This window comes from Eutrema salsugineum, unplaced genomic scaffold (assembly GCF_000478725.1).
Source record: "Eutrema salsugineum unplaced genomic scaffold, Eutsalg1_0 scaffold_13, whole genome shotgun sequence".
Lineage (NCBI taxonomy): Eukaryota > Viridiplantae > Streptophyta > Magnoliopsida > Brassicales > Brassicaceae > Eutrema > Eutrema salsugineum.
This window is the reverse complement of record NW_006256885.1, coordinates 5,989,996-6,011,901: the sequence shown is the minus strand read 5'-3', so window position 1 is coordinate 6,011,901 and position 21,906 is coordinate 5,989,996. Positions and strand designations below refer to the sequence as shown.

The window sequence follows — 21,906 nt, the reverse complement described above, 5'->3', positions numbered from 1 at the left end:
TATATCTATGTATTTATATCGACCCCCTCCACTATCTCCAAAAACCAACAACGAGAAACTTCAAAAGAAAATAGAAAATATTAACAGGAATTCCGGAAAGGGACGAAAAATGTCCTCTTCATACGGCAAAGTCGACGAGCGTGAACACGTAATGCTCGAAGCTCGTCGTAAGTCGAGAAAGAGAATCGCAATCATCGCCGTTTCTCTAGTCGTTCTCGCCGGAATCGTGATCGGAGCCGTGTTCGGAACCATGGCTCACAAGAAGTCAACGAAGGTGGAAACTAACGTTAACGGAGACTCAATCTCTGTTTCCGTTAAAGCCGTTTGCGACGTTACATTACACAAAGACAAATGTTTCGAAACGGTCGGATCAGCACCAAACGCAAGCAGTCTCAATCCAGAGCAGCTTTTCAGATACGCAGTCAAAATCACAATCGCCGAGGTCACAAAAGCTCTAAACGCATTCTCTTCCTCCTCCCGCAGGGACAACACAACGACCATGAACGCTTGCGTCGAGCTTCTTGACCTAACGATAGATAGCCTCAACGACACGTTAACGTCGTCGTCAAACGGTGACGTCACGATGCCAGAGCTAATCGATGACCTCCGTACATGGCTGAGCTCAGCGGAGACGTACCAAGAGACTTGCGTGGAGACGTTGGGTGAAACTAACGATCCAGAACTGAAGACGTTCGGGGAAAGTCAGCTCAAGAACGCAACGGAGATGACTAGCAACGCCTTAGCGATCATCACGTGGCTCGGCAAGATCGCTGACTCTTTCAAACTGCGGAGGCGTCTGCTTAGTGCTGACGTGGCGGTGGACTTCCACGTGGGAAGGAGATTGTTGCAGAGTACGGATTTGAGGAAAGTGGCGGATATCGTGGTGGCCAAGGATGGTTCGGGGAAGTATAGAACGATAAGTAGGGCTTTAGAGGATGTGCCCGAGAAGAGTGAGAAGAGGACGATTATATATGTGAAAAAAGGAGTTTACTTTGAGAATGTGAAGGTGGAGAAGAAAATGTGGAATGTTGTTGTCGTTGGAGATGGAGGGAGCAAGAGTATTGTCTCTGGTAGGCTTAATAATGTCGATGGAACTCCCACTTTCCAGAGCGCCACATTCGGTATAAATCTCTCTTTCTTTTCTTTTTTCAAAAACAGAGAACTCAAGTTGGTTAATGTGTTTTGCTATGCTCCCAAAACATAACAAGATCCTAACTAATATAACTGCAAAATATATAATACTTAGAATGCCAGAATATTTACAATTTGTCATTTATTTAAAAAATAATATCAACTAGAGTTTAGAAAAAACATTAAACAGATATAATTAACATTGCTTGTCATCCAAGAAAGGGCCGATTTGCTCTGTTTCTGCTACTTGCATGCATGCTTGTTCTGTCATTGTGGCTACATAATATACCAAAACAATCCAAATAGTAAATCCGATTCGAACTAATATCCACAGATAGAGAGATATCTAATCAATGCTTGTCACCTAATAAACCAGATATATATGATTTTACTATGTATTTATACAGCTGTGTTCGGGAAAGGGTTTATGGCAAGAGACATGGGGTTCATCAACACAGCCGGACCATCCAAACACCAAGCCGTAGCTCTAATGGCAAGCGCTGATCTGGTCGCCTTTTACCGATGCACAATGAACGCATACCAAGACACGCTTTACGTGCACGCGCAGCGCCAATTTTACCGTGAGTGCACCATAATCGGAACAGTCGATTTCATCTTCGGTAACTCGGCTTCAGTTCTCCAAAACTGCAAGATTCTCCCTCGCCGACCAATGAAGGGACAGAAGAACACAATCACCGCTCAGGGACGGACCGATCCGAACCAGAACACAGGAATCTCTATCCACCGTTGCAACATCTCTCCGCTCGGTGACCTAACCGATGTTCAGACGTTTCTAGGTCGTCCGTGGAAGAATTTTTCCACGACGGTGATAATGGAAACGTTTTTGCACGGGTTTGTTGACCGGAAAGGTTGGTTGCCGTGGACCGGAGATTCTGCGCCTGAGACGATATTTTACGGTGAGTATAAGAATACCGGTGCTGGTGCTTCGACGAGGAATAGGGTTAAGTGGAAGGGATTGAGGTTTCTAAGTACGAAGGAAGCGAATAGGTTTACGGTTAAACCGTTCATCGACGGAGAAAGGTGGCTTCCGGCGAGGAACATGCCGTTCAGGTCCGGTCTCTGATTCACTCTGACTCTGAGTATGTTTTCGGATAAATCTCTTTTATTTTTGGATGTGTATTTATATTAAAGTAAATTATAACGTAAGTTTTATTGTTATTCTCTTTTATCATTGTTTGATTTATTATATTCAAATTACATTATTTAAAATAAATAAGCAAGGCTAACATACTGTAAATTTGGTTATGGCTTATTAATTGAATATAAATTATTTTCTTTTCTGAATTGAAGCTTGAATATATCAAATCTTTTACATTGGAATTTTGTGCTGACTAGGGTACAATACAAGTTATTATAAATATAAAAAAAACATTTAAAATTCGAGATTAATCTAAATTTCTGTCTAAAAGTTATTAGTTACAAGCACGTAAGTGATCATGAGAAGTATTCCAATAGGCTAGAGTCCATCTTAGGCCATCTCCATCCCTGAACCTCATCATAAGGTTCTTGAGAATATTTAATTAATAATTTTTGATGTCTGAATAGTTAAGAACCTCATAACTTTTTTTTAATCCAACCCTGAACTCCATCACTTTTTTCTTTACAAACTAACTTGATAACAAATGAAGATAAAAGTGTGTAAGGAAAAAAAATGTGTTTACACTGTCATTCTTTTCCTCTGCAATGCCTTCTTCATTATTTACAAGCTTTCTTTGACCATATCCAACACCCAAGGAGCAATACGTGATGGAGTTAGTGACAATCATGTCCTCCTTTTTCAATCTTGTAGCGTCAAAGCAATGTATCTGCAGATACATGTTTTTAAGTTACACATTGTTAGTTTCAGAACAAACAAATCACGTTAACAAAATCAGACACAATGTGACAACTTCAAACCTGAGAAGCAAACTTTCAAAGCCTGAGGTGTGAGAACAGAAAATCGACTTGGAAAAAGCTCCACGAAAACGACCTGCAATCATCAGCCAACAGAGAAAGAGATATAAAAACAGAGAAAGATTAAAACAACTATCAAATGCACGTGAATGCTAATATGTTATAGACCCATCAAGCAAATCCAATGTGTTAACCATTTTCCATGCTTGTTTTCTAGCAGCACGCAGTTTCTCTAGAAGATTATCCACTCTGTTAGTAACATCCTCTACTTTCACCTTCAGATTAAACCAAATAACAAGAGGTTATGGCAAAAGTAACAACAACTACCTTAAATTATGTTATACGATGGAGACATTTTTTTTTATCTATCTAGGTAGCTTGTTTTTTTATCAGTTACACACATCTTCAAACATGGAAAAGAAAACACTCTAAAAGTAGAATACCTTGAGAGTCGAGCATCGACGTTTCATTTGAGAATCCCGTGAGTTTATGTATTCAAAAAAATGCTTCACCTGCAACCGCTTCGATACGCCTGATTCCAGATGCAATCCCCTGTTCCGATATTATCTTGAATGCTAGTATTTCTGCAGTCTGACTTCGGACCCCTGGTGTGCGACGGGTGTACCAAATCGCAAACTTGTACTGCACATTCCCAAAATATGAAAAACTAGATCCACTTAGCCATTAAAGTGGTAACAATGATATCATTTTTCTTACACTTAAATGATGTAATCGCTAGAAAATGGATAATTAGAGCAGAATTCAATAGCGTTGGAGCTCACATACATTAAAACAAAGTCGCAAAACCTAAGTTTACAATAAAAATTTCCAGAAATGAAGATTTCAATTCTGAATCTTCCAGTAACTCGGCTCTAAGCCGTCATATATAAAGTTCCCAATCTTCGCCGCACCAGGAGCAAAGTTTCAGCTAAGATTAGATTCGAATTTAATAGTCTAATCGATACGAAGGGTAGAGGACAAACCCGTAGAGGATGCAGACCAGCCTTGAGCTCGCGAGAGTGGCGTTCATCGGCAAAAGAGTCGGTAACATACTGCGACTTAATGCTGTCCATGTTTCCGGATTCTCCACCTTCCCTGATCTCCTCGTCCCTCCTATCCGTAATCTCCATTGCCGATTTCGTCTCATACATGAACCGAAGAACAAACTCGCGTTTTCTGTACTTGGTCGAGAGAAATGGCCTTAAAAAAAATTAACCCCACATTTCTCCATGGCCGAATCAAGATATGCCACGTATACGATGCTACAGTGATGATACGGGTTCATCAGTATCACTGCAGTGATACCGTATCATCGGGTTTGAGCCTTTTTTTTTTAATTTTTAAACCCAACAAAATCATGCGGGCCCACCTATAATCCTCCCTTCATACCGCGATGGAGATGCCCTTAGTGCCTCGCACGCATGTAACGCGCAAACGATGCAAATGTGGCCCATAAAATTACTTAACATAACGAAGACCGCAAGCCTGCAAAACTGTCTTTGCGTTCAGATTGGGCTGTCTTAAGGCTTACATAGGTAAACACAATGGTTCGTTCTCGGTCAATAATAATTGACAAAGAGTTGGAGGAGAAGAGCATCCGAAGCTTGAGCGGCAAGAGTTGAAGAATAGACGAGAGATAGTTTAAGTGAAACAATGATTCTCTCAAAAACTGTTTGTGAATTGACCCAAAAATTACAAAAACGAATGAACAAAAAACGTAGATGAGGAATATCAACAGACAATGTTAGCTAAGGTCTTGGCTCTCTATATATATATATTTCAAAGAAGAGTAGAAAGGTTTTCAGCTTCCGATTTCATCCGTTTTGAAGACGGAAAGTCCTTGACAGAAGAATCATCATCATCATTACTTGTTGTTGTTGATGATGATGATGGTGATGGTGTATCAATGTCTTTCGGAAACTCTCTCTTGTTATAATGGCTTCTTAAGGTTTTGCATTCCTCTGCTTCTGCTTCATTTCTCATTATAAGTTGTTTTATTCGTTTGACGTCTGCTAGTTTCACCGGTTTTAACAGAAATTCCTCTGCTCCTTCCTTAATACATCTGGAAAGAAGAATATAAGCCACAAAGTTTAGATCATAGTAGTATAGACAAAAATCTGATCTACTTTGTTTTATTGTCACATTACAGAATCACGTACTGTTCTATACGGGGTAAGATGTTCTCAGATGACATAATCACTACTGGGATTTCTCTGAATGCAGAAGATTCCTGCACATATCAATGGAATTTGTATGAGCATACATTAGTAAGGCTTTGTTCAAAGTTTTTTTTCTCAGATTGAGAAAATCAAGATCTAATATTATTGTTACCTTAATCTTCTTGAGAAGATCATATCCCGTTAGTCCTGGCATTGAGTAATCCGTCACTATCAAATTCACCTTCAAATCCTGTTCAAAAAATTCACAGAATTGTTGATTCACGAAAAATCAAATCTTATCACCAAACATACATATCATCAACAAAATAAAAAATCTAATTTTTTCCTAAAACTCATTTGATCTTAAAGAGATAAACACTAAACAGCAGCGAAAGTTGCAAACTCTCTTTCTTTCCTTAATTACAGGATTTCTCAGTAACCAAACAGAATTGTAGATAACAAAAAGAGAAGATTCAAAAAAGAAAAAAAATTTATACCTTGAGATCAGAAGCTCCTTTGTCTCCATCTAAGCCAAGATACTGCAAAGCCCTAGTCCCACTCTCTACAGTTGTCACTGAAATATCAAAACCCAAACAAAAAAAAATTCGAGATTATTAGGCAAAGAGGACGAAATCCAGAAAACAGAGACACTCAAAGAAGTGAAACAGAGATAGAGAGATGGATCTTGAATTTTACCTTTACAGGCAGAGATTTTTAGCAACCTCTCAATGACTTTACGATCCACGATACTATCGTCGACGGCAAGAACGTGTAATTCCGGCGAAGTAACTTTCAAATCTCCACCGGCGGGAATCTCCATCCTCATGACCTCACCAACCGCCATAGATAAGGAAGGCGTGAAGATTGGTTCGAACAAGAAGCTTTGGATTAAAGAAGAAAGAAAACGCAGAAATCAATGTGATGTGATGGAGGAGGAAGAAGAAAAAGTTAGGTTAGGTGACATAAATATAAGAGGTGGGGTTCAGTGGAGAGATTCGGGAGATCGGATTTTGCTGGTGAGATCTTTGAAGAGGAAACAAAATCTTAAATTGGGTCAAGTGTGATGTTGTGTGTTGCAACTGTCAGAAAAACAAAAGTTTTGTAGTAAATATTTGTGTCTTCAAGGTCAAAATCTTCGAGCACCGAATCTTTTTTAAGATTTCAAAGATCTTTGTTTGGTCTGTTTCTTTCTATCCGACAGCGACCACTCTTTCTTGACGTGGAACTTTCCTCCTTCTTTAGTAAATTACCTCTATTTTTCTTGGTGTATGACTTACTGCGCTATATAAGTAATAAGATGCATTTTATCATTGTTAAAAGACCCGTAGACAATGTTCAGTTTTTTTTGGTCAACTGACAAATCTTCAGTTAATATCTATTATATTAAAACAAAAGTACATTTAGTATTTGCTTCCAAACACTCCTAAATTTTTTAAGTATTTAAAAATAATTTTAATAATTATTTATATTTAATTTCGAAAATTAGTAATTAATTTAAATATTTTTAGAGTTCCTTAAATATAAGTAATTTAGATTTGATTTGATTTGATTAAAAATAATAAATCAGATATTAATTTAGATTTGATTTAAAGATTCTAATTTAAATAATTTTTATACTATTAAACATTTTTATCAAATAATTATTATCAAACATTTTTGAAAAAAAAAATAATTTACATATGAAAAATAATGATATTTGAAATATAAAATATTTATAATGATGTAAATGATATGATATTTATGTTGCTTATATAATATATTTACGATTATGATTTATTTACAAATTAATAATAAAATAATAGTTAAAATTCAAATGTATAATTTAAATATTAAAATATATTTTTAAAAATTCATAGAACTAAAAATATATATAAAAATCGGGTTAAAAATATTTTGGTAACTAAAATCATTAATTTTGAATTATATATGTATATCGAAAATATATTTTTCATACAAAATAAAAACATAAAAAATTAAAAATTATTGCATACACTCTATAATGTGGTTTGAAAAACCAGTTGTACACTCCCTTCGTTGATTAAATTTTAGAAAATTATAATGCTAAATAACACTGTTAATATATCTCAAACTTTTAATAAATATTTATATTATATGGTAATATGAACGGAAAAGTTAGAATTATGTTTTTATAATAATTTATTTTGAATTAATATTAGCGGACGGGTTAAAATTAGATTTTTATAATTATAATTAATTTTAATACTATAAAAATATATCTAAACACAAAAATCAATATTTTCACTTATTAAAAAATATATTTATAAAAATAATTATATCTAAACTCAAAAAACAAATTATATTACAAAATTCGTTAAACAATAAAAAATATTTCCATGCGGATGCACGGAGTTAGAATCTAGTTATTGATGAAAACCGAAACACATCTTCTTTTAATAGTTTTCCAATGGATTATAGTTTTAATGCCGATTATCTGCTTTGTTAAAAAATATACTTTTCCTTAACGTAGAATTTTCTATTTCGTCTACTAAATTCGAATCCGAATGAGACGATAATTTTAAACAGTGGCTCGAATTATAGCCATTAGGCCATTATTCATTGATTTTCTGGCACTTTTGGTATTTTTTTTATACAATTATTACGAGGCTATCTTACTTTTTCTTAATTGGATATAAAAATGAAGTTTAATTTTTTCGACAAAAGGGACATTTTTTTAATTGTTGTCGTCATTATCAGTTGAGTTTCCTTTATTAAATGAGGTGAATTTCTTTGTATGTAGTAAATGCACTCTTTTTAGTGGACCATTATGTGATTTGTGAATCTCATTTGCTTTTCGGACAAAATATCACAAAACATTTTCTAACCAATTAAAATAGGGACAAAGTATTGGAGGAAGATCCTTTATGTCTCAATATAAAACATTTTCTAACCAATTGCGAGCGCACTAAGTCAGCGGAACACAAGATTTGGTTTCAAATTAATTAGAACCATGCAATGTAGACTATGTCGTTATGAATGGATAGATATTAAATATATAAATCGAAATATTAATTCAGTTTGCTTAAATTAATCGTATATTATTATCGATCCCCAAATAAGTGCCTTAACAAAATACTAAATAATATATATATATATATATATATATATATATATTTAACACAATGTATTTCATCTAAGGGGGTATTGGATCTCGAAATTTTACTAATTTTGCAGGAATTAAGGTTTTTATTAAATTCTGTGTTATTCAATGAGTTATTTCATCGATTCTTTTAAATGTAAGTGTTATTGGATTAAGTATTTGTAGTCATTCTTTTAAAATGCTTTAAATTCTACTGTTATTCAATTTATGAGGTTTTAAATTCTATTAAAGTTTTGTGTTATTCAATATTAAATGGATTTTGGAGTAACGTTATTTCTAAAGAATTTAATAGAGAATGGTTGTAAAAATGTAAAGAACCAATTCTCTGCTCTTAGGCTGTGATTTAAAAGGAATTATACTATTGTGTCGTAATATTATTTATCATTATGTTATTATGTTGTGTTTTCACATTACTCTTCTACAATTTAATTATGATAATTTTGTTATAAGATCTTTCTAGTTATTGGTCACAAATTCTAATCAATAATATATAAAAAAATCAAAAAAATACTATTATATATCCTTAAAATCCCTACAAAATAGTATTTAAATTTCAAATGTTGTTCATCTAGTCAATCATATATTATAAAATCCCTACAAAACAGTAATTATTTTCTACAAATTAAAAAAATCAAAACTTATCTGTTATATCATCTCACCTATATTTATAGCATTGCATATCTCTCTGAAAGCATTCAACCAAATAAAACAATATCACCAGAAAAGAAAAAAAAGGTATCGTTTCTTTTTTCATTGTTGAAATGATTAGTGCTTGTACTGTTCTTCAAAAATGTCTTCCATCAATTAATTACTGTTTCATATGTTATTTCATATACATTTACTATATATATTGAATCTTTTTTTGGCACATCTACGTTAATATATTCATGTATACCCTTTTTTCTTTAATTAGATGGAAATAGGAGGATCTTCACAACCAAAAAAAGCAAAAGGTGGATATTTTATGTGGACATCCCAAGAAAGTCAATTGTTGAAACGTTTACTGGTTGATGGTATCAAACAGGGATGGCGTGACTCAAATGGTTCTATAAGCAAATCAACAATTGAGACGAGGATACTGCCAGTTTTAAATCAAAAACTCGGGTGCTGTAAGACTTACAAAAATTATGTGAATCGAATGAAATCTTTGAAAAAAGAATACCAAAGCTATGCAGAACTTCTCCGATGTAGCTCTGGTTTTGGATGGGATCCTATCACAAAACAATTCACAGCTTCAGATGAGGTGTGGGAAGAATATTTTAAGGTAATATTTTAATATCTTTATAAATTCTTTATTAAATTTCACAATATTTTTTTCACTAATGAATATATCATATTTTGTCAGGGACATCCAAACCATGAATATATGCGGAATAACACTTTCGAAGACTATGAGGATTTACAAATCATTTTTGAAAATGTTATTGCAAGAGGAAGCACCGTGTTTGGACTAGGTGGTAATACAAATGCTGCAACTTTTGAAGTTGAAAATGATGTTCAAGAAAGAGAAGATGTGGATCATATGGAGAATGTCTGCGAAGTTAACATACCAGCATATGAAACTTCGAAAGAAAAGCTACATTCTAGGAAGAGAGCTAAACCCTCTGGTAATGGAGATCCGTCAAAGTCGACTAATCTTGGCGATCACTCTGAACAAGTACTAACTGAAATGATTGGAGTTAGTACTAATCTCATAAATCTTATTCAACAAAAAGAAGAAAGGTATCAAAGAGAAGTTGAGTTACGAGAAACTGAAAAAAAAAAGAATAATGTTTGGGATGCTATTAAAGAGATTCCTGGTTTGGAAGAGCATATTCGTTATGATGCAGTAACCAAGATTCACACATTGAAGATGAAAGACGTGTTTGTTAGCATGTCTGTTGAAGAATGCTTGGGTTGGATTCTCCGTAACATCTAAAATATTAGTTTTTAGGATTTTAGCTATGCATCTAATAATTTTGGAGATGAATTTGAATAATTGTTTTAGTTTTTTCTGGTTTTTCAGCAAATATGTCATTTTAATTAAGTTAATAAAAATTTCAATTTTGAACTAACTATTTACTTATTAATTTACTTATCAAAATTGGTCGACTATTCCTATTTTACATTTAAGATATTTTGTTAAATATTTACATTATCGAAACAATTAAAACCAAACTGTAGTCTGTGGTATGGTTTAACAGACCATGGTATGATTTAATTAAAGCATTGTCAACTTGTCTCAACTAGGCCTGCGCTTTTATCTCTAACAGCTTATGGGCCTAAAGACTTGGAGCTGCAGACTCTTTATTAGGCTATGACACTTTTGATCAGTATATGCATTGATGTTGTATTATCGCCAAAAGTGTTTTAGAATTCATGTTCAGTTAATTTTTATGCGAAAATGATTGTTGATGATCTTTTTAATATTCAAAACAAGATCGTCTTGGTATTGTCAATTGGTCATAAAAAAAAATTAAAATAAGTTCATGCAAGATATAATCCCAACAAAACACAAATAGTTTTTACATTAATTTAAAAACAAAACAATTTATAAGATATTTGGAGACGTGTGTATCTATCAACACTGCAAAAAAATATAACAACCATTTCAAACTTTCAAATTCAAATAATAAAACCAGTGGCCCTTTTTGAAAAAAACATAAAAACGTTTTTATAATTATGGTCAATCCATAGCATAAGATCCCTTACAAATAGCATTATTTGTAGTCAATCAATATCATAAAAATTCCTAAAAAATAGTATCTAATTAGATTAAAATACTTGAAACTTGAAAACTGAATACGTGAAATTGACGTTATATATAGCCATGTCTAGCTTCTCTAGTTTCAAAGCAAAGAATATCAATTAAACGAAAGTAGAAGAAAGCCACAACATTCCAACGTGGTACGTAAAATAAGCATCATAGTCTGGGAATATCCTCTTCTGCATGACTTCTTTATCTTATAATTCTTTTCACTTGTTGTACATTTTTTGATAAGTACCATATTGGATTCTAATTGCTAAACTTTTAAACAGATTATTTTTGATGGATCCAAATTTTTATGAAGAAGACGTCACAAGAGAAGATAATGAACAAACAGAAAATGACGATTTTGACACAAGCATATCTCTAATGGTGGTGATGGTGGCTGTAGGAGTTCAATTCCTAAACTCACGAAAATTTGTCATGGGTGATAGTTTTATTGAACGTCCAATTCGTCGACCAGTCACAAGACTCGGTGGAGAATACATACAAAAGGTATTAAAAGAAGATCCTAAACATTTTCGGGTGTTGTACCGTATGTTTCCAGATGTGTTTTTGAAGTTATCTAAAGTACTTAGAGAGAAAGTTGGTTTACAAGACACAAGATTCATATCTGTTGAAGAAATGCTTGCTATCTTTATGCTTACGGTTGGGCAAAATTCGAGATATTGCTATGTTAAGGACACATTTAAAAGATCCAAGTTTGCAATAAGCACTAGCTTTAATTGTATCTTAAAAGCTATACTTGTAATAGCTCCAAGTCTAATGGTGAAACCAAATGGTTTAGTACCTATGAAAATCAGAGAAAGTACACGATTTTATCCATATTTTAAGGTACATTATTTCATCTCTTATGTTATTTATATTTTTATATTTATTTTTTAAAATTATTATTTATCTCTTGTGTTATTTATATTTTATATTTTTTTCAAAATCTAATTAATTTTTTTTTAGAATTGTGTTGGCGCGCTAGATGGTACACATATACCCGCAACAGTGTTTGGACCTGATGTGGCAAGCTACCGTAATTGAAAAGGAGAAATATCACAAAATGTTTTAGCTGCATCTAACTTTGACTTGGAATTCATATATGTTCTTAGTGGATGGGAAGGTTCAGCACATGATTCAAGAGTGTTAAGTGATGCTTTAACAAGAAGAACAAACAATTTCCAAGTACCTGAAGGTAAAAAAAATATAAATTAATTTAAATATCATATGTCTAATTATTAATAGCGAATTTTCATCTTAGTTTTCAGGGAAGTTTTATCTAGTTGATTGTGGCTTTGCAAATCGACTTAATTTTTTGGCTCCATTTCGTGGTATTCGTTATCATCTACAAGAATGGACTGGCAAAGGACGTGATCCTAATACTGCAGCTGAGTTATTCAATCTTCGACATGCTAGTTTGAGAAATGTCATCGAAAGGATATTTGGAATTTTTAAATCTCGATTTGTGTTTTTTAAATCTCAACCTCCTTTTTCTTACGAGAAACAAACTGGATTAGTATTAGCATGTGCAGCGTTGCATAACTTTCTTCGTAAAGAATGCCGTTCAGATTTAGGTGAATTTCCCGGTGAAGAAAACACTACCAATCAAGTTGATAGAGATGAGTTTTTGGAGACGCAAGAGCAAGACAGAGAAATCGCAAATAATTGGAGAAAAGCTATGGCTGAAGATATGTGGAAAGATGCTATAGGTTTAGAAAATTCTTAAATATTGTTATGCATTTAATAAAAATTGCTACAACTCATTCATAGCTGCAGTTGTTTTTCTCTTTTTTTTTATCTTCAATTTACAATTTATGGAAATTTAGTAATAATGTTTAATTTTTCAATAAAATAATTATATCTTCTTAAAAAAAAACTAGAAGAAAACTAGTTTGTTCCTATTTATAAAATAATGTTTAATGTTTAATTCAAAATTTATAGATTTTAAAAGAATTTGTACTTATGGAAATTCTTTTGCATTCTTTTCAAATCTAGAATAAAATTCTTTTACATTCTTTTCAATTCTAAACATGAAAACAAAACAAATTCTATCAAAGCCTTTAAAACACGTGAGATTCTCCTACTATATCTTAAATTGAATTCTCTTAGATTCAATTAAATTCCAAGATCCAATACCCCCTAAATAAAAACAGAAATAAGGCTGGGGCAACGCATGTTTTATAATAAACGTTGTACCTGCCCTTTTCTATATAGGTTCATTTAGGTAGATAACCAACAATTATTTGGGGTGCTATTCTTTTACATTAAGTAACATGTTCTTTAAAAAGAATATACATTGTTCTATAAATTAGAACATAATGGTATTATATTCAAAAGAAAATATGTTTTTAAGGAAAATAAGACTCGCGTTTGCAGAGTTTCGAAAAAGAGAGAGTCATTTACTACTTAACTCTCAACATATAGTCATTTAGAGCATTTACTTACAGTTCGAAGGATTATTTGTAACAAAAAGGATTTATGTTTTTCTTTCAACATATAATTCTTAAGTGCAAACCCCAACGCTTATTTATTTATTACCTATTGGTGAACAGTATTTTATTTTGTAACAAAAAGGTTTATGTTTTCTTTCCTTGTTTTCATTAAGTTCTTCTTTATTGGGGTTTTGTACTTGACCGTGACTTGTGAAGCTTTTTTGAACAAAATCTAGAGAGAATGTAAAATCTTCAAAAGTTGTGGAGGATCCTTTATATGTCTTAACATCTTCTAGATAATTGAGAGAAGGTTTAGATAACAAAAAAAACGAAAAACAAAAAACAAAAATAGATTTGGTTTCCTATATTAATTTAAAATCATGCATTCTTGTCGATATCGATTTCATAGGTATCTTCGAAAAAAAAAAAAAGAAATCCAATACATGGAATTATATTGTGATGTTCTACACATGCATGAAAAGTTAAAGAAAAACATGGAATTAGTTCACGGCTCCGAAAAACATGCATAATTATCATTTTTTAAAACGAGTCCACTAAAAGCTGAAGAAAACGAAAAGTTAAATATTGTGATGTTCTACACATGCATGATTATCATTTTTTTTCCTTGTGTGAAAAGAAAATTACTGAAATTTTGAAAAGAAAATAAAAAACATTAAAATGTTTATCAAAAGAAAATTTACGTTTCACCGTAGCAAAATCTCTCCACTCGATGACCAAACCGATGTTCAAACAGTGATAATGGATACATTTCTGAACGGGTTTACTGACCGAAAGGTTGGTTGTGGTTCAGGTCCGGTCTCTGAGTTTGTTTTCCCATAACGAGATTTTCAATTCAGATCTCTTTTATTGAAAATATAGATCCCAATAACTAGAATAAAGAATTAACTTTTCATTGCTTTATTTTGAAATGAAAAATACATATAAATATTCATATATAATATGAAGCTCTTTTCATTCTTTGCGAACCAAACCACCATAGAAAGGAATATCGGTTTGAGGCAACCATGTATCTCCCATGGTAAAGTTGTAAACCGTGAAGTTCATGGCTTGTGCCATATCCAATAAATTGTACCCGAACCACTGCACTCTCTGGTCTGTCTTTGCCCCCGGTCCAAAGTTATTGTACTCACCGTAGTAAATCGTGTCTAATCCAGTTGTACCGTTCCATTCAAGCCACCCAACTGGTTGGACGATGTCACTAATATATGATTGCATGAAAACCGTCCTTGAGTAAGGCTTCCATGGCCGCCCTAGGAACGTCATGGTTGAGTTAGGATCAGCTTCAAGATCTGGAGCGGCTTTGATTGTACAGTTGATGAAAGAGATTCCGGTATTCTGGTTTGGTTCGGTTCTTCCATGAGCTGTTATTGCATTCTTCTGCTTTGCCATTGGTTTTCGAGCATATATGTTGCAGTTTTGAAAAATTGCTGCTGCATTTCCGAATATAAAATCGATGGTACCTATTGCATACAGATAGAAAAATACAACATATATTAAAATCTATCAATGACATAAATAATTATGTGGTTAATTAAAAGAGTTGGCACTGGCACCACTAGATGCATAATTCACATCAGCGTTAGAGACAATTATGTTTAACCAATTGGTCCAAGGTCCAAATTGTCATATTCCTTAATCTAAAAATCCATATATGTGATTGTCATGTTTTCACCTTTTTGGTGAGTCCTAATCACTAGGAAGTAGATCTAAAGTTATGACTGAGGCTAGCTTTGATATGAAGTATTGAAATGAAGCAGAAACAAAACTTAGATATATATTACCGTATATATCGCATTCGCGATAGAACTGTCTGAGAGAATGAACGTAAAGAGTATCTTGATAACCTTCAAAACTACACCGATAAAAAGTGGATCCTTCCGCATTATTCCTCAAAGCCACAGCCTGATGTTTCTCGGGACCAGCCGTGTTTCTAAATGTAATATCAACCGCCATGAACCGCTCTCCAACCACCGCTAGAAAATACAAATAAAACTATACATAGTTAATATATCATAAGCTAAATTAAGTAATTTGATATAGAGGGCCAATTCCAAATTGGAAAAAAAAGTTGCAGGCCATGAAAAGAGAAGATGAAAATACAAACCAAAGCTGGAGCAATTGTACGTAGTCCAACCATCAACAACATTATGATTTCCGGTAATGATCGTCTTATTGATCCCATCTCCCATAAGCAATAAGTTCTTTTTGTTGAACGGAACAACGACATATTCTTCGTAGACACCTTCTCTTGCGTATATGACAAAGTAACCATCCTCCGGTCTAGTGTTGTTAGGTGCGGCTGCAATTGCGTCAGTGATGGTTGTGAAGTTGTCGGTTTTGTATGGACCGACGATAACCGCTTGATTGACGAGGATTGAACCGCCGCTCGTCTCTCCTAACTCCCCCAAGTGCCGGTTAGCTTTCCGGCAATCTTTGTCCTTGTCGCATGTTTTACGTAAAACCTATACCAAATATATTAAAAAAGAGCCGGGTACAATAAATCATTCCGAACCAAAAGCAAAAAGACATGATGTTTTTGCCATTTTATTAAGAACATTAATAGACTATGACCATATATGGTTAACATGGTAATAGAACGACTCAAAGTCTCAAACTATAATATTTGACATATTCTTGTTACATGTACGATTAGTTTAAAAAGTCATGTGTTTTTAAATCAATGTTCATTGAATGACGGTGGAAATCTTATGATGAAGTAATCCACTATCCACGTGAACACAGTTGGACTCGAGGGGGAGCCAATTGATATTTTTTTTTTAAAAAGTCAAAGATGGGACCTATTTTATCATCGTTGATATGTGCGTATAGGCCATGTGACATTTACTCTCTTACGCGGTTTGGCTTACACAGAACAAGAGCACGTCTATTTATGACTCGATCTAGAACATTTAGTTATGTTGGAATATAATATCATTCCGCACGTCCTAAACAATTAAACTCAAACCATATTATAAACTTAAGCAATACTCTCTCCATACTCTAAAAACAAAGTATTTCCTACATCTACCAATATTTCTGATGTTTACAATTTATTGACATTTACTAATATAGAATACCTAATACAGGCCATGTTCGACCGCCTAACCACCTATTCGGCCGCCTAGGCGCTAGGCAATAAGTGATCGCCCCGATTAGGTGCTAAGCGGTGGTTCTAAGCAGTTATCTGATTTTTCACCGCCTAAAACCGTCTAAAATCGCTTAAAACCGTCTAAGTCCGATTAAAAAACAAAATTATCGCCAAATTTTGAAAATTAACCCAAAAAATCTCAAAAAATTTGAAATTGACCCAACTTTATTAATAAAATTTTCATATTTTTTCTGAAATCGACCTAAAATAAACCCTATAATTTTTCTTTCTTAATTAAAAACAACATCACATTCAATACTTAACCAATTAACGATTTTGACGACTTAATTCCTATTAAACAATTTTAATTCAATTAAATTATAATGAAATCAAATCAAAATCAAATATAAGCGAGTTTAAGTTCCAAAATCATCTAAAAAGATTAATATAAATAATTAAAAATTAAATATAATATAAATTAATCAAAAAATTAATCACCAATTAATTAGCGATTAATCATCGATTTTCGACCTAGGCGCTAATCGGAGTCCGTCCACCCGCCTATTGCCTAGCGATTTTTTGAGTAAACATCCTTTATGATGGTAAAACCCCTAAAAAGCCAATTTATAAGGGAAATAGGAAGTTTGTCCTCAACACACAGCTAAGATTCATGTGTGTATTCTTTTGCACATTTTCACTGATTTGTATAATAATCTATAACCAATTACTTACATTATATCGCTTTTAATTTCGCCAACCATTTTTTTAATTTGAAAACAATTTTCTTCTTGTTAGATTACTAAATAGTAAGCATTAAAAACTTTGAAAATGGACAAGGAACATATATACAAAAAAAAAAAACAAAAGAAACCAGAATATATATACTGTATATAATAATGAGTTACCTTAATCAAAGTCTCAAGCGGCTCCCGATAGGTAGAGTTACGACCACCAAGAATCTTACCCTTTGAGGCTTTAAACCTCTTCAAGTTACGGTTAAGCGCGTGGCTCACAAGCCCCAACGACACACTGTAAAGGCGCGTGAGATTCCCCATCGGCGATCCAAAAGCGGCGGCGAATCCACTCTTGGCCTCCACGAGTCCGTCGAGGCAAGTCTGCTGATTCGTCACCACACCACTTAGAAGACTGTTCACATGCTCCACGAGCGCTGATGTCATCATAGCCGCATGTTTGAGCTCCACCGTGACCGTCTCGAGGTAGCTCACACTCAGCTCAGCCAACTCGCCGCAATCCTCCACCGCGCCGATTTCTTCCGCCGTCGCGGATCCCGGTTTGTTTCTCAGGCGCCGTACGTATCCGTTGATGACTTTGGAGAGGCGGCTTGCTTGTTTGAGGCATTGCTTGATCGTGAACTTGCCGTAACGGTAGGGATCGGACGGTGAGGATTTCACAGCGGATAGGATCGTACGGCAGAGCTTAGGGTATGGTGTTGACTTACAAGCAACAGAAGTTGACTGTGACGCCGGAGGCAAAGAAGGTGGCTGTGACGGAGGCAACGAAGGTGGCAGTGAGGGAGACTCAGAAGGTGGCTGTGACGGAGGCAACGAAGGTGGCTGTAACGGAGGGTGTTGAGGTGAGATTAGGAAAGCGCATGAGAGGAAAATAACAGACAGGCACAAGAGTGAAGAAGAGAAGTGTAATGTTTGCATTTTTTTTTTGTCTTTTTATATATTTCTAATTTTTTTATGGTTTGTTGTTTTTGTGGATATGCTGCTATACATATATAGGGGTTACGAGGAGTCGGTGGAGCTATTTAATGAATGCATGGGTTCGAGTGAGACTCTACGATGCAAATGTATGCATGTTGGTCTAATAATTAATACTACTACTATACAAAAATTATAATTTCGTTTTGGTCAAATAAAGGGTTTCCTATGTAAAATTCAATTGTTTTTGCAGCTGGTGGTCCACCGTCACGATGACCAGAATTGGGTTGACTTGGTTAAAATAGTTTTTTTTTTCTTCATGTTACTTAACCGTCAATTTGGGTATTTCCTGTGTTTAATTTTTCTTTAGTCCGATAATTTTATGCCAACTAGAAAAAAACAATCAGACATGTTCATACATCCTCCCGAGATTAAATCTAACAGTTGACAAGCTTGGTTGACTTGGTTAGAAGAGTTTCATTTCATATGATTTTGACCGTGAAAATGCATGTGATGTGTTGGAGAGCTTTAAGACAAGGCAAGACGGTGAAGCCTAAAGAAGTCGTCACTCTGCCTTTTCCACAATTCACACTTGCAAGTTATGGTCCAATTAATTATCCACTCTTCCTATTCATGGCATGTCGTAATTATACCAATGTATAATCCAAAAATCAATCTTTGTTTCAACTAGTAATATTAATGTGTTCTCTACTAAAATTTGTAAGAACCATACTGTTAAAAGACATACCAACAAACTTTTTTTGCTTACTAACAAAGATTTAAGATAACTAGAATTTGGTATGGATTCAAAACAAATCGAAATGTTATCTAGTTTTTTTTTTTTTTCTTTTCTCTTTGTTTTCGGTTTTCGTTTTTTTTTTCTTTTTCTCCTTGTTTTTCCTTTTATAGATGAAATATCTCATTGTTGCAAGCTTCAACCGTAATCTAACTATACCGAGTAATAGTCCAATTACTATTATTACTATTTTGCGTATTTTCTGAACAGTTTAGTTATCAAGAAAAGTATATTTCTGAATTATTATGTGAAAACATAAAGAGAAACTCTGTTACAAACCAAACCGAATACCAAACTAATTTCTATTTGGATTAAGTTCGGCGAGAACATTCCCTAGCCAAATAAACCGAACCAAAACAGAATTGAAACTACGATCGATGTGTTTCATATTCCACGAAAGTAAAAATTCTACAAATAGGAAAAAAAAAGAAGCTAAGAAGACTAATACAGACTCGAAGCTTTTCCAACCCATAAACCAGGAAAAGAGAGAGAGAGAGATCTAAGAGGGAATGTTACAGAGAAGAGGAGTTTCACGTGGATTTCAGATCAAGCATGAACAACAGAGACTGAGTCTAGTTCACGGCCGTGAACCCTGAAGCGGTAGATGCAAGTGTGCGAAGAGCTTCCATGGTTGGATGTGAAGTCTAGCCTTACAGTATTGACAAGTCCCGAGTGAGCTGAATCTGCAATGTCAAATGTCTGTGCGTTGGACCTGTCTAAGTCGTAACTGAACTCTGTAAGAAGGAGCATTGTCTCACTCTCCATATCTTTGTCTTCTAGCCATCCTGATACACGGCAATCCTTTGGGGCGCTCGATCTGTCATACGCTACAGCCTGTTCGATTTCATGGTGCACAACTCTAAGATCAGTATCGCTTGTAGTGGTCAAACCATAAAAAAGCACAGACAGATGTTTACAGAGAAGAACAACGATGGAAAGCAAAATATGTGGCCGGTGACCATCACATTAAGCTCTGTAACAAAAAAGGACTATCCGACGAATGAATTTTTCGTTTTTCCCCTTTGCTTACTGTCTCTGAAATTTATCACGAAGATATCCCTAATCAAAGTACAAGAAAACGTAGTGGATAGATTCAAAAGAACTGTTAAAGCTAAAAGTTTGCAGGGAAGAGTATATGACTGAAACCTACTCCTTGATGATAAAAAGCAGATACTGGTTAATCAAAATCAAAAGCCTCATCAATGCATACTTTCACTACTAGTGACCTAAATTGAACATCGAGCTACAAAGATCAAATTTACAAAACTAAATTCTTGTCCTCTATTCAATCACACAACATCACCAGCAATTCAATCACATGTACAAGGCATTTAAAGATCAAAACATTCAACAGAGACAACTCTTTTTGTCAGCTGATATAAAAATGATATAAATCGATCATTCTGTGAAAGTATATCATGAGATGTTAGTTTTACCTTAGAGACATGTTCCAAGGTAACAGCCTCTGGTATTATTGGTGCTCTTAGCCTGACTTGAACATAGCCATTGCTTCCTTTCAGAGGAAAACACTGTCCAGGCTCCCCGAAACTCGGGGTTAACATCTTAGCCGCTTTGCTATGAACCCGTCGCCTGCTTGTCCCAAACCAATTACCCCCATTTCCAACAAGATAAGGATCCGAATGATCCATTACAAAAGCCCCACCAGAGGCTAATGCATAGTCTACTCGACCAAGGCCATCTGCAGCATGCTTTCCAATCTCCTTCTCAACTATATCACGAGCATAGGCCCTCAATTCATCAATGTTGATATCGCTACCAGAAGAATCACGGACCTTACCCTTCTTCAATTCGTCGTAAACCCTCTCTAATTCCTCTCTAGACACCAAAGGTTTAGAATTGACTTCGTCTACGGAAGCCTGTAGTGTCTCTGTCCTAGACTCTATCTTCTTCAACTCAGCCTGCAACGCAGAAGATGTGGAACCAATTGTCTGCCTCAGTGATCTTATTTCGCTTTCCATCTTCTTATCAAGAAATTCGACTTGGACCTGCATCATCTTCGTCGTGGTCTTTACTAGACCATCGACTGCCGAAATCCGGCTCTCCAATTCCGAAAGAACCATCTCCGTTTCGATTGGAAAGTTAGAGGAAGACATAGGCGTATCCTTCAGAGCCACTTTCCTAATCAATTGAATCAACCCAACGAGTAATAGAAGTGCCCCAAACTGCTTCGCGAATACCCGAATCACTCTCTTCCACTGCGTCTTCTCTGTCTTAGCCCCCTGGACCTTACGCGTTCGACGCTGCGTGGTGGTCGTATTAGTCCCCGTCGCGGTGGATCCCGACTTCCTTGTCACCGGACCCACGTCGTAGCTGTTGGATCTCTCGGCGACAGCCTCGGAGCGAATCAGATCCCGGTTCGTACCAGCGGACTCTCCGATGGCCGCGTTCGCATGCGATTCGCTCGGCGGAAAATCAAGGTTTGATTTCTTCTCACCGGAGAGTACCGGCGTCCTCCTAATCGCCGCCGTCGTTTTAGCGGTGATAGACACCGTTGATGCCGACATAATTGGACTATAGAATTCGAAATGTTTTCCAGAAATGCTCTTCCCTTAGAATAAACCCTAATTTTGACGAGAAAGCGAGAAAAGCTCGGGAGATTTGAAATGGAAGACGATCGAGAAAAGTTATGTACATAAGAGAGAGTCTGTGAGTACAGTTATGATTCTAGAAAATAACAAATGTTCTTTCGAAAACTGAATCGTGCGTTTCTTTTTACAAAAAAATACAATCATGTTACTACAAGGAAGTTATGTTGGGCTCTCGAAGCCCAAATAAGGAAGTTTAGAGGCCCACATTCATGCCTCGTCTTCTTCTTCTATGAAGAA

The 21,906-nt window shown here is 34.8% G+C and overlaps 6 protein-coding genes and 1 long non-coding RNA gene across 7 annotated transcripts; 3 read left to right on the top strand and 4 right to left on the bottom strand.

Moving 5' to 3' along the window:
- The first annotated feature begins 109 nt into the window (after nt 1–109).
- LOC18023884 (putative pectinesterase/pectinesterase inhibitor 24) lies at nt 110–2,215 on the top strand. The gene is made up of 2 exons (XM_006407454.2): nt 110–1,121; nt 1,539–2,215. Exons 1-2 carry the CDS (start codon nt 110–112, stop codon nt 2,213–2,215), a joined length of 1,689 nt encoding a protein of 562 aa, XP_006407517.1.
- Nucleotides 2,216–2,941: 726 nt separating this feature from the next.
- Nucleotides 2,942–4,206, bottom strand: LOC18023883. Its single transcript, XR_002900814.1, has 4 exons — nt 4,029–4,206; nt 3,489–3,687; nt 3,049–3,121; nt 2,942–2,957 (listed from the first exon to the last, which is right to left on the bottom strand). It is a non-coding gene; the product is annotated as an uncharacterized LOC18023883 (long non-coding RNA).
- A 479-nt stretch (nt 4,207–4,685) lies between these two features.
- On the bottom strand, nt 4,686–6,232 carry LOC18023882 (two-component response regulator ARR7). The gene is made up of 5 exons (XM_006407452.2): nt 5,901–6,232; nt 5,702–5,778; nt 5,377–5,454; nt 5,205–5,275; nt 4,686–5,107 (listed from the first exon to the last, which is right to left on the bottom strand). Exons 1-5 carry the CDS (start codon nt 6,046–6,048, stop codon nt 4,825–4,827), a joined length of 657 nt encoding a protein of 218 aa, XP_006407515.1. The 5' UTR covers nt 6,049–6,232; the 3' UTR covers nt 4,686–4,824.
- Nucleotides 6,233–9,235: 3,003 nt separating this feature from the next.
- Nucleotides 9,236–10,240, top strand: LOC18023881 (uncharacterized protein At2g29880). Its single transcript, XM_006407451.1, has 2 exons — nt 9,236–9,586; nt 9,668–10,240. The coding sequence occupies exons 1-2, from the start codon at nt 9,236–9,238 to the stop codon at nt 10,238–10,240; spliced, it is 924 nt and encodes a 307-aa protein (XP_006407514.1).
- A 1,593-nt stretch (nt 10,241–11,833) lies between these two features.
- On the top strand, nt 11,834–12,782 carry LOC112088943. Its single transcript, XM_024159504.1, has 3 exons — nt 11,834–11,876; nt 12,129–12,218; nt 12,325–12,782. Exons 1-3 carry the CDS (start codon nt 11,834–11,836, stop codon nt 12,780–12,782), a joined length of 591 nt encoding a protein of 196 aa, XP_024015272.1.
- Nucleotides 12,783–14,383: 1,601 nt separating this feature from the next.
- Nucleotides 14,384–18,561, bottom strand: LOC18023880 (probable pectinesterase/pectinesterase inhibitor 25). The gene is made up of 4 exons (XM_006407450.2): nt 17,503–18,561; nt 15,614–15,971; nt 15,291–15,482; nt 14,384–14,969 (listed from the first exon to the last, which is right to left on the bottom strand). Exons 1-4 carry the CDS (start codon nt 18,265–18,267, stop codon nt 14,461–14,463), a joined length of 1,824 nt encoding a protein of 607 aa, XP_006407513.1. The 5' UTR covers nt 18,268–18,561; the 3' UTR covers nt 14,384–14,460.
- An 865-nt stretch (nt 18,562–19,426) lies between these two features.
- On the bottom strand, nt 19,427–21,743 carry LOC18023879 (SUN domain-containing protein 2). Its single transcript, XM_006407449.2, has 2 exons — nt 20,497–21,743; nt 19,427–19,894 (listed from the first exon to the last, which is right to left on the bottom strand). Exons 1-2 carry the CDS (start codon nt 21,583–21,585, stop codon nt 19,607–19,609), a joined length of 1,377 nt encoding a protein of 458 aa, XP_006407512.1. The 5' UTR covers nt 21,586–21,743; the 3' UTR covers nt 19,427–19,606.
- Between the last annotated feature and the right edge of the window lie 163 nt (nt 21,744–21,906).

Coding starts and splice junctions, on each gene's coding strand:
- LOC112088943 (XM_024159504.1), top strand. CDS start 11,834: ATGGTGAAACCAAATGGTTTAGTACCTATGAAAATCAGAGAAA. Junction 11,877..12,128: donor ACCTATGAAAATCAGAGAAA/GTACACGATTTT, acceptor AAAATGTTTTAG/CTGCATCTAACTTTGACTTG. Junction 12,219..12,324: donor AGTGTTAAGTGATGCTTTAA/CAAGAAGAACAA, acceptor CTTAGTTTTCAG/GGAAGTTTTATCTAGTTGAT.
- LOC18023880 (XM_006407450.2), bottom strand. CDS start 18,267: ATGCAAACATTACACTTCTCTTCTTCACTCTTGTGCCTGTCTGTTATT. Junction 15,972..17,502: donor CGCTTGAGACTTTGATTAAG/GTAACTCATTAT, acceptor TATTTGGTATAG/GTTTTACGTAAAACATGCGA. Junction 15,483..15,613: donor GTACAATTGCTCCAGCTTTG/GTTTGTATTTTC, acceptor TGTATTTTCTAG/CGGTGGTTGGAGAGCGGTTC.
- LOC18023879 (XM_006407449.2), bottom strand. CDS start 21,585: ATGTCGGCATCAACGGTGTCTATCACCGCTAAAACGACGGCGGCGATT. Junction 19,895..20,496: donor CCTTGGAACATGTCTCTAAG/GTAAAACTAACA, acceptor GAAATCGAACAG/GCTGTAGCGTATGACAGATC.
- LOC18023884 (XM_006407454.2), top strand. CDS start 110: ATGTCCTCTTCATACGGCAAAGTCGACGAGCGTGAACACGTAATGCTC. Junction 1,122..1,538: donor TTTCCAGAGCGCCACATTCG/GTATAAATCTCT, acceptor GTATTTATACAG/CTGTGTTCGGGAAAGGGTTT.
- LOC18023882 (XM_006407452.2), bottom strand. CDS start 6,048: ATGGCGGTTGGTGAGGTCATGAGGATGGAGATTCCCGCCGGTGGAGAT. Junction 5,276..5,376: donor ATCTTCTCAAGAAGATTAAG/GTAACAATAATA, acceptor TGATATGTGCAG/GAATCTTCTGCATTCAGAGA. Junction 5,108..5,204: donor ATCTTACCCCGTATAGAACA/GTACGTGATTCT, acceptor TCTTCTTTCCAG/ATGTATTAAGGAAGGAGCAG.
- LOC18023881 (XM_006407451.1), top strand. CDS start 9,236: ATGGAAATAGGAGGATCTTCACAACCAAAAAAAGCAAAAGGTGGATAT. Junction 9,587..9,667: donor TGTGGGAAGAATATTTTAAG/GTAATATTTTAA, acceptor ATATTTTGTCAG/GGACATCCAAACCATGAATA.